Source organism: Leucoraja erinacea, chromosome 6 (assembly GCF_028641065.1).
Source record: "Leucoraja erinacea ecotype New England chromosome 6, Leri_hhj_1, whole genome shotgun sequence".
Lineage (NCBI taxonomy): Eukaryota > Metazoa > Chordata > Chondrichthyes > Rajiformes > Rajidae > Leucoraja > Leucoraja erinaceus.
Window position 1 is genome coordinate 87,558,415 of NC_073382.1, and position 10,000 is coordinate 87,568,414.

General features: G+C 48.8%; 1 protein-coding gene across 2 annotated transcripts in view; it reads left to right on the forward strand.

Moving 5' to 3' along the window:
- The window catches only part of gdpd5b (glycerophosphodiester phosphodiesterase domain containing 5b), a 167,377-nt gene that overhangs the window by 113,628 nt on the left and 43,749 nt on the right, over nucleotides 1-10,000 (forward strand). For both annotated transcript variants that reach the window (XM_055637551.1, XM_055637552.1), the window contains exons 5-7: nucleotides 1,011-1,070; nucleotides 3,820-3,918; nucleotides 8,617-8,710. In XM_055637551.1, coding sequence (XP_055493526.1) covers nucleotides 1,011-1,070; nucleotides 3,820-3,918; nucleotides 8,617-8,710 — 253 coding nt within the window. The remainder of the gene's footprint in view (nucleotides 1-1,010; nucleotides 1,071-3,819; nucleotides 3,919-8,616; nucleotides 8,711-10,000) is intronic.

A 10,000-nucleotide genomic window follows, 5' to 3' on the forward strand; every position in this document is an offset into this window, starting at 1 on the left:
GAGGAATCAAATATAGGAGCAAAGAGGTCCTTCTGCAGTTGTACACAGCCCTAGTGAGACCACACCTGGAGTATTGTGTGCAGTTTTGGTCCCTTAATTTGAGGAAGGACATTCTTGCTATTGAAGGAGTGCAGCGTAGGTTCACAAGGTTAATTCCCGGGATGGCGGGACTGTCATATGCTGAGAGAATGGAGCGGCTGGGCTTGTACACTCTGGAGTTTAGAAGGATGAGAGGGGATCTCATTGAAACATATAAGATTATTAAGGGTTTGGACACGCTAGAGGCAGGAAACATGTTCCCGATGTTGGGGGAGTCCAGAACTAGGGGCCACAGTTTAAGAATAAGGGAGAAGCAACTTGGACTATCCCACACGCCCCAGGGACAATTTACAAAAGCAAATGAACCTACAAACCTGCGCGCCTTTGGAGTGTGGGAGGAGGCCGCAGCTCCCGGAGAAAACCCCCGCGCAGGTCACGGGGAGAACGGACAAACTCCGTACAGACAGCACCAAAGATCCTATAGCGAGCAAGATAGATCACTCGACGAAAAAGACGTAGTACGGTCACGGGCAGATTCACGGGTAATTTTTGGCCCCATTTCCGTAACCGGCTTCCGTCTCCACACCAAAGATCCCGTCCGGTTACGGAAACATCCTCGTAAAAATAAAAGTTATTTGGGAAAAATCTTCTCCTTGTTTTCAGAATTTTAATTTATTAACACAAACTGTTCCCCCGCAACGTTGATTACACTGCGGGTCGGGTCGGGTTACTGAAATGGATGAAGAAAAGGCCCACGTTCGGCTCCGTTGCGTACTACACGTCAGCCCATTGCATTTAGCAGGAGTGATCTATCTTGCTCCGCTAGAGGTTCTTTGATACAGACAGCGCCCCTGGCCGGGATCGAACCTGGGTCTCTGGCGCTGTGAGGCAGCGACTCTACCGCAGCCCCACCGTGTGGCATTTAAAGTGTTTGACCCCCACCTGGTGTAACGATGGCTGTTCTTTTTCAGATTTTAGCACTATGTCACATAACTGTGGGACAACAGATGAACCTGTACTGGATGCACAAGGTATGTTTGAAAGGACCAAAGCTGTCGTATGCTGAGAGAATGGAGCGGCTGGGCTTGTACACTCTGGAGTTTAGAAGGATGAGAGGGAATCTCATTGAAACATATAAGATTATTAAGGGTTTGGACACGCTAGAGGCAGGAAACATGTTCCCGATGTTGGGGGAGTCCAGAACCAGGGGCCACACACAGTTTAAGAATAAGGGGTAAGCCATTTAGAACGGAGATGAGGAAACACTTTTTCCGCAGAGAGTTGTGAGTCTGTGGAATTCTCTGCGGTGGAGGCAGGTTCTCTGGATGCTTTCAAGAGAGAGCTCTTAAAGATAGCGGAGTCAGGGGAAATGGGGAGAAGGCAGGAACAGGGTACTGATTGGGGATGATCAGCCATGATCACATTGATCACATTGGCTCGAAGGGCCGAATGGCCCGCTGCTGCACCTATTACCTATTGTCTATTGAAACAAACACTAAATTTTACAGGGCTTTTGCTCTGCACATTTGGACTGTTGCATGCAGTTCTTGTCGCCCCGATACAGGAAGGTCACGGTGGCGCAGCGGTAGAGTTGCTGCCCCACAGCGAATGCAGAGCCGGGGACCCGGGTTCGATCCTGACCGCGGGTGCCGTCTGTCTGTACGGAGTTTGCACGTTCTCCCCGTGACCTGCGTGGGTTTTTTCTCCAAGACCTCCGGTTTCCTCCCACACTCCAAAGACGTGCAGGTTTAATCGGCTTGGTACAGATGTGAAAATTGTCCCGAGTGGGTGTAGGTAATGTTAGCGTGCGGGGATCGCTCGTCGGGGTGGGCCCTTTTCCGCGCTGTATCTCTGAAGCTAAAACTAAAGGAAGGATTCATAGCAAAAGGATTTGAGTATAGGAGCAGGGAGGCTCTACTGCAGTTGTACAGGGTCTTGGTGAGACCACACCTGGAGTATTGCGTACAGTTTTGGTCTCCAAATCTGAGGTAAGACATTCTTGCCATAGAGGGGGTACAGAGAAGGTTCACCAGACTGATTCCTGGGATGTCAGGACTTTCATATGAAGAAAGACTGGATAGACTCGGCTTGTACTCGCTAGAATTTAGAAGATTGAGGGGGGATCTTATAGAAACTTACAAAATTCTTAAGGGGTTGGACAGGCCAAATGCAGGAAGATTGTTCCCGATGTTGGGGAAGTCCAGGACAAGGTGTCACAGTTTAAGGATAAAGGGGAAATCCTCTAGGACCGAGATGAGAAAAACATTTTTCACACAGTGGTGAATCTGTGGAATTCTCTGCCACAGAAGGTAGTTGAGGCCACAGTTCATTGGCTATATTTAAGAGGGAGTTAGATGTGGCCGTTGTGGCTAAAGGGATCAGAGGGTATGGAGAGAAGGCAGGGATGGGATACTGAGTTGGATGATCAGCCATGATCATATTGAATGGCGGTGCAGGCTCGAAGGGCCGAATGGCCTACTCCTGCACCTATTTTCTATGTTTCTATGTTTCTATGTCAAAGTAAGTTATTCGTCACATACACCCGAAGGTGCAGTGACATGAATTTGCCAGCAGCGATACATTTAACAAGAACACACAATACACAATAGAATTTTCTGGAGGTTGTGGAGATGGTGCGGAGAATAATGGAGGACCCGCGTGGGGGGGGAACCGTTGTCGGGGAGGGGGGATGGGGGATCAGGCGCGGGGGAAGGGGATTTGTAACTTTGTCAGTGCCCCTTCTGAGCCACCATTTGCACACCTAGCATATCTCCCTGTGATAATGAAGTATGCAATTCATTTCCGAGGAGGTTTTCCTGAACGATACGCAGGAAGGAACTGCAGATGCTGGTTGACACCCTCGAAGGCAGACGCAAAATGCTGGAGTAACTCAGCGGGTCAGGCAGCATCTCTGGAGAAAGAGTCACACAGCATTTCTCTCCGAAGGTTGCTGTCTGACCAGCTGAGTTACTTGTAATCCCTTCATCTAAATCATTAATATATATTGCAACCTCTCTCCCCTCTCTCCCTCTCTCCTCCTGCTCCTCTCCCCCTCTCTCCCCTCCCTCTCTCCCCCTCTCCCCCTCCCCTCTTTCCTTCTCTTCTCTCTCTCCTCTCTCCTCTCTTTATCTCTCTCTCTCTACCCTCTCTCTCTCTCTCTCTCTCCCTCTCCCCCCTCCCCCTCCCCCCCCCTCCCCCTCCCCCTCCCCCCCTCCCCCCCTCTCCCCTCCCTCCTCCCCCTCTCTCCCTCTCTCTCTCTCTCTCCCTCCCCTCCCCCTCTCCCCCTCTCTCCCCTCTCTCTCCCTCCCTCTCTCTCTCTCTCCCCCTCTCCCCCTCTCCCTCTCTCCCTCTCTCTCCCCCCCCTCTCTCTCCCCCTCTCCCCCTCTCCTCCCTCTCTCCCCTCTCCCTCCCTCTCCCCCCTCCCTCTCTCCCCTCTCTCCCCCTCTCTCCCCCTCCTCCCCCTCTCTCCCTCTCCCTCTCCCCCTCTCTCCCCCTCTCCCTCCCTCTCTATCCCTCTCTCCCCCTCTCTCTCCCCTCTGAGCGTTCTCCTCTCCTCTCGTCCTCTTTACTCCCCTCTCCCCCTCTCTCCCCTCTCCCCTCCCTCTCTCTCCCCTCCCTCTCCCCTCCCCCCCCCCCCCTCCCTCCCTTCCCCCCCCTCTCTCTCCCCTCTCTCCCTCCCCCCCCTCTCCCTCTCTCTCTCTCCCTCCCCCTCTCCCCCTCTCCTCTCTCCCTCCTCTCCCCCTCTCTCCCCCCCTCTCCCCCTCTCCCTATCTCCTGCAGGTTGCACTGATGATGGTCTTGATCACCCTGCTCATTGCCATGGCTTCTGTCAACCAGATGTGGAAGGAGGAATGGGACATCATCCTCATCTCGTTTCAAGTCAGTTTGTTACCTCCTGGTAACCACAAAGGTCTGGGGGGGGCAGAGTTCGTCCACTCACCCCTACCAGTCCACTCCGCTATTTGACTGCACTCTCCAGAGTTCACCTGGCCATGATTGAATGGCGGAGTAGACTTGATGGGCCGAATGGCCTAATTCTGCTCCTATCACGTGTGAACTTTCTCGCTCGACAACATTGTTTCTTGATAAAGCCTTGCCTTACCACTTGCTTCCACCTATATATATTTTTGATTGTCTTTTCCTTCGAATTTCATGTCTACTCCGCCATTCAATCATGGCTGATCTATCTTTCCCTCTCATCTCCATTCTCCTGCCTTCTCCCCATAGCCCCTGGCACCCGTACTAATCAAGAATACATCAATCTCTGTAAAAATACCCATTGACTTGGCCTCCACAGCCGACTGTGGCAATGAATTCCACAGATCCACCACCCTCCGACCAAAAAAATTCCTCCTCATCTCCATTCTAAAGGTACATCCTTTAATTCTGAGGTTGTGGCCTCTAGTCCTAGACTCTCCAACTAGTGGAAACATCCTCTCCACATCCACTCTATCCAGGCCTTTCATTATTCTGTAAGTTTCAATGAGGTGTCCCCTCATCCTTCTAAACTCCAGCGAGTACAGGCCCAGTGCTGTCAAACGCTCATCATATGTAACCCACTCATTCCTGGGATCATTCTCGTAAACCTCCTCTGGACCCTCTCCAGAGCCAGCACACCCTTCCTCAGATACAGGCCCCAAATTGCTCACAATGCTCCTAAGTCGGGTTTCACACAGTTTAGTGGTTGGTACTGTAACATGGCACCCATGCCAGGCGACATGGACATAGAATATAGGTGCAGGAGGAGGCCATTCGGCCCTTCGAGCCAGTACCGCCATTCATTGCAATCATGGCTCACCATCCCCAATCAATAACCCGTGCCTGCCTTCTCCCCATATCCCTTGACTCCACTAGCCCCTAGAGCTCTATCTAACTCTCTCTTAAATCCATCCACTGCCCTCTGTGGCAGGGAATTCCACAAATTCACAACTCTCTGGGTGAAAAAGTTTTTTCTCACCTCGGTCTTAAATGGCCGACCCCTTTATTCTAAGACTGTGGGCCCCTGGTTCTGGACTCGCCCAACATTGGGAACATTTTTCCTGCATCTAGCTGGTCCAGTCCTTTTATAATTTTATATGTTTCTATAAGATCTCCCCTCATCCTTCTAAACTCCAGTGAATACAAGCCTGGTCTTTCCAATCTTAGCCTAGTCTTTTCAAACTAACTAGCTAACTAACTAACTAACTCTCACACACTCATACACACTGATACACACACACACTCACTCTCACACGCACACACTAGGGATGATCTTACAATTTTTACTGGTCAATTAACCTACGAACATTTTTCCTGCATCTTTTGAAGATTATTTGGGTGCCAGCCACAGAAGCTCATATTACAATCGCTCCACACACTTCAGTCTCTCCTCCTTACAGCAACATTCCTTATCCTTGATCGGACTTTGCTGGCTTAACCTGGCACTAAACATTATTCCCTTATCATGTGTGTTGCCTTTCAACTGACTGGTAAGTGGTATTAAAGTGTGAAAACGCTCACCTCCAGATTCACGGGGCATGACAGTTTCTACCCTGGTGTCAGAAGGCAACTGAACCGTCCTATCAACAACTGAAGAAGGGTTTCGGCCCGAAAGAGATAGGTTCGAATAAGCTGCTGCACCCGCTAGGTCTTTATTCCCTCTGGAGCCGCAGACTGATAAAGGTATTGAAGGTGGACAGATTGATAGAGAAGGTCTCCTTAAAATGTTATGAGAGGTTGATAGACAGGTCTTTATTCTCTGGAGCGCAGAAGGTTAAGGGGGGACTTGATAGATGTGGAGTTGATGTGGACAGGCTTTTTCCCTTTGAGAATAGGGAAGATTCAATCAAGAGGACATGACTTCAGAATTAAGGGACAGATGTTTAGGGGTAATATGAGGGGGAACTTCTTTACTCAGAGAGTGGTAGCGGTGTGGAATGAGCTTCCAGTGGAAGTGGTGGAGGCAGGTTGATTGGTATCATTTAAAAATAAATTGGATAGGCATATGGATGAGAAGGGAATGGAGGGTTATGGTATGAGTGCAGGCAGGTGGGACTAAGGGGAAAAAAAAATTTGTTCGGCACGGACTTGTAGGGCCGAGATGGCCTGTTTCCGTGCTGTAATTGTTATATGGTTATATGGTTAATTAAAGAGCCGTCCCAAACTACTATCTACCTCCTTGGTGACACTCGGACTATCTTTGATTGAACTTTGCTGGCTTTACCTTGCACTAAACGTTATTCCCTTAATTCCTGTATCTGTACACTGTGGACGGCTCGATTGTAATCATGTGTTGTCTTTCCGCTGACTGGTTAGCACGCAACAAGAAAGCTTTTCACTGTACCTGGGTACACGTGACAATAAACTATAACTGAACTAAGGAAGGCACAAACAATCTCCCGGAAATACCAGGGGACCGAGGATCTAGTGGGAGGGAGGAACTGAAGGGAATCCACATTAGTCAGGAAATAGTGTTAGGTAAACTGTTGGGACTGAAGGCAGATAAATCCCCAGGGCCTGATGGTCTGCATCCCAGAGTACTCAAGGAGGTGGCTCTAGAAATCGTGCATGCATTGGTGATCATTTACCAATGTTCTCTCGACTCTGGATCAGTTCCTGTGGACTGGAGGGTAGCCAATGTAACCCCACTTTTTAAGAAAGGAGGGAGAGAGAAAACCGGGAATTATTGACCAGTTAGCCTTACATCGGTAGTGGGGAAGATGCTGGAGTCGATTATCAAAGATGTTATAGCAGCGCATTTGGAAAGCAGTGATGGGATCGGTCAAAGTCAGCATGGATTTATGAAGGGGAAATCATGCTTGACTAATCTTCTAGACTTTTTTGAGGATGTGACAAGTAGAATGGATGAAGGAGAGCCAGTGGATGTGGTGTATCTGGACTTTCAAAAAGCCTTTGACAAGGTCCCACAGAAGAGATTAATGCTCAAAATTAGAGCACATGGTATTGGGGGTAGAGTATTGACATGGATAGAGAACTGGTTGGCAGACAGGAAACAAAGAGTTGGAATAAACAAGTCCCTGTCAGAATGGCAGGAAGTGGCAAGTGGAGTGCCACAAGGCTCAGTGCTGGGGCTGCAACACTTTACAATATATATCAATGATTTAGATGATGGAATTAAAAGTAACACGAGCAAATCTGCAGCTGACATAAAGCTGGGTGGCAGTGTGAACTGTGAAGAGGATGATAGAGGGTTGCAGGGTGATTTGGACAGGTTGAGTGAGTGGGCAGATAGATGGCAGATGCAGTATAATGTAGATAAATGTGAGGTTATCCACTTTGGCGGCAAGGGCAAGGAGGCAGATTATTATCTCAATGGTGTCAGATTAGGAAAAAGAGAAGTGCAACGAGACCTGGGAGTCCTTGTGCACCAGTCACTGAAAGTAAATATGCAGGTGCAGCAGGCAGTGAAGAAAACGAATGGCATGTTGTCCTTCATAATGAGAGGATTTGAGTATAGGAATAACGAGGTCCTTCTGTAGTTGTACAGGGCCCCAGTGAGACCACACCTGGAGTATTGTGTGCAGTTTTGGTCTCCTAATTTGAGGAAGGACATCCTTGCTATTGAGGCAATGCAACGTGGGTTCATGAGATTGATCACTGGGATGGCGGGACTGTCATATGAGGAAAGATTAAAAAGACTGGGCTTGTATTCACTGGAGTTTAGAAGGATGAGGGGGATCTTATTGAAACATATAAAATTATAAAAGGACTGGACAAGCTAGATGCAGGAAAAATGTTCCCAATGTTGGGCGAGTCCAGAACCAGGGGCCACACAGTCTAAGAATAAAGGGGAGGCCATTTAAAACTGAGATAAGAAAAAACTTTTTCACCCAGAGAGTTGTGAATTTGTGGAATTCCCTGCCACAGAGGGCAGTGGAGGCCAAGTCACTGGATGTTTTCAAGAGGGAGTTAGATTTAGCTCTTATGGCTAATGGAATCAAGGGATATGGGGAAAAAGCAGGAACGGGTTACTAATTTTGGATGATCAGCCATGATCATATTGAATGGCGGTGCTGGCTCGAAGGGCCAAATGGCCTACTCCTGCATCTATTTTCTATGTTTCTAACTAACTATGTAGGAAGGAACTGCAGATGCTGGTTTACACTGAAGATAGATGCAAAGTGCTGGAGTAACTCAGCGGGTCAGGCAGCATCTCTGGAGGACATGGATAGGTGACGTTTCGAGATGGAACCTTTCTTCAGACTGAAAATTGGGAGGGGGTGTGGGAATGGATGGTGGGGAATATACTGGAAGGGAGAAAAGGCTAGAACAAATCAGTAAAGTTTGGAGCACACAATGGTCCATTGTTGGCTGAGGTAGATGTGCTAATCCGCTGAGTTACTCCAGCATTTTGTGTTTATCTTTAACTAAACTAACTTTACCTAACTGAGTAACTCTGCTTGACTGACTGACTATAGACACAAAAAGCTGGAGTAACTCCAGCATCCAGTGGGAACAGGATAGGCAGCATCTCTGGAGAGAAGGAATGGGTGACGTTTCGGCACGAGACCCTTCTTCGGACTGACTGTGACTGAGTGACTGACTAACGTCTCTGTGACTTTCTCTCCCTTAAACTAGGCCACCGCGCCGTTTTTGCACATTGGCGCCGTTGCTGTGGTTACACTGCTGGCATGGCTGGTCGCCGGGCAGTTTGCCCGGTCTGAGAGAATCGGTACGTACCATCACCATCGCTCCGAGCCCGTAAACGCCATGAGTCAAGTGTGGGTAAGGGTCCATACCCAGAAACGTCACCCATCCATGTTCTCCACAGATGCTGCCTGACCCGCTGAGTTACTCCAGCACTCTGTGAAACGTCACCTATCCATGTTCTCCACAGATGCTGCTGACCCCTGACAGCCGCTGACGTTACTCCAGCACTCTGTGAAACTATCACCTATCCATGTTCTCCACAGATGCTGCCTGACCCGCTGAGTTACTCCAGCACTCTGTGTTATGACAATAGACAATAGACAATAGGTGCAGGAGGAGACCATTCGGCCCATCGAGCCAGCACCGTCATTCAATGTGATCATGGCTGATCATCCCCAATCAGTACCCCGTTCCTGCCTTCTCCCCATATCCCCTGACTCCGATATCTTCAAGAGCCCTATCTAGCTCGCTCTTAAAAGTATCCAGAGAACCTCCGAGGCAGAGAATTCCACAGACTCACAACTCTCTGTGAGAAAAAGCGTTTCTTCGTCTCCGTTCCAAATGGCTTACTCCTTATTCCTAAACTGTGGCCCCTGGTTCTGGACTACCCCAACATCGGGAACATGTTTCCTGCCTCTAGCGTGTGCAAACCCTTAACAATCTTATATGTTTAAATGAGATACCCTCTCATCCTTCTAAACTCCAGAGTATACAAGCCCAGCTGCTCCATTCTCTCAGTATATGACAGTCCCGCCATCCCGGGTATTAACCTTGTGAACCTACGCTGCACTCCCTCAATAGCAAGAATGTCCTTCCTCAAATTAGGGGACCAAAACTGTACACAATACTCCAGGTGTGGTCTCACCAAGGCCCTGTACAACTGCAGAAGGACCTCTTTGCTCCTATTACTCGACTCCTCTTGTTATGAAGGCCAACATGCCATTTGCTTTCTTCACTGCCTGCTGTACCTGCATGCTTACTTTCATAGACTGATGAACAAGGACCCCAGATACCATTGTACTTCCCCTTTTCCCAACTTGATGCCATTTAGATAGTAATCTGCCTTCCTGTTTTTGATACCAAAGTGGATGACCTCACATTTATCCGCATTAAACTACATCTGCCATACATCTGCCCTCTCCCCCAACCTGTCCAATTCACCCTGCAATCTCATAGCATCCTCCTCACAGTTCACACTGCCACCCAGCTTTGTGTCATCTGCAAATTTGCTAATGTTACTTTGAATCCCTTCATCCAAATCATTGATGTATATTGTAAATAGCTGCGGTCCCAGCACCGAGCCTTGCGGTAC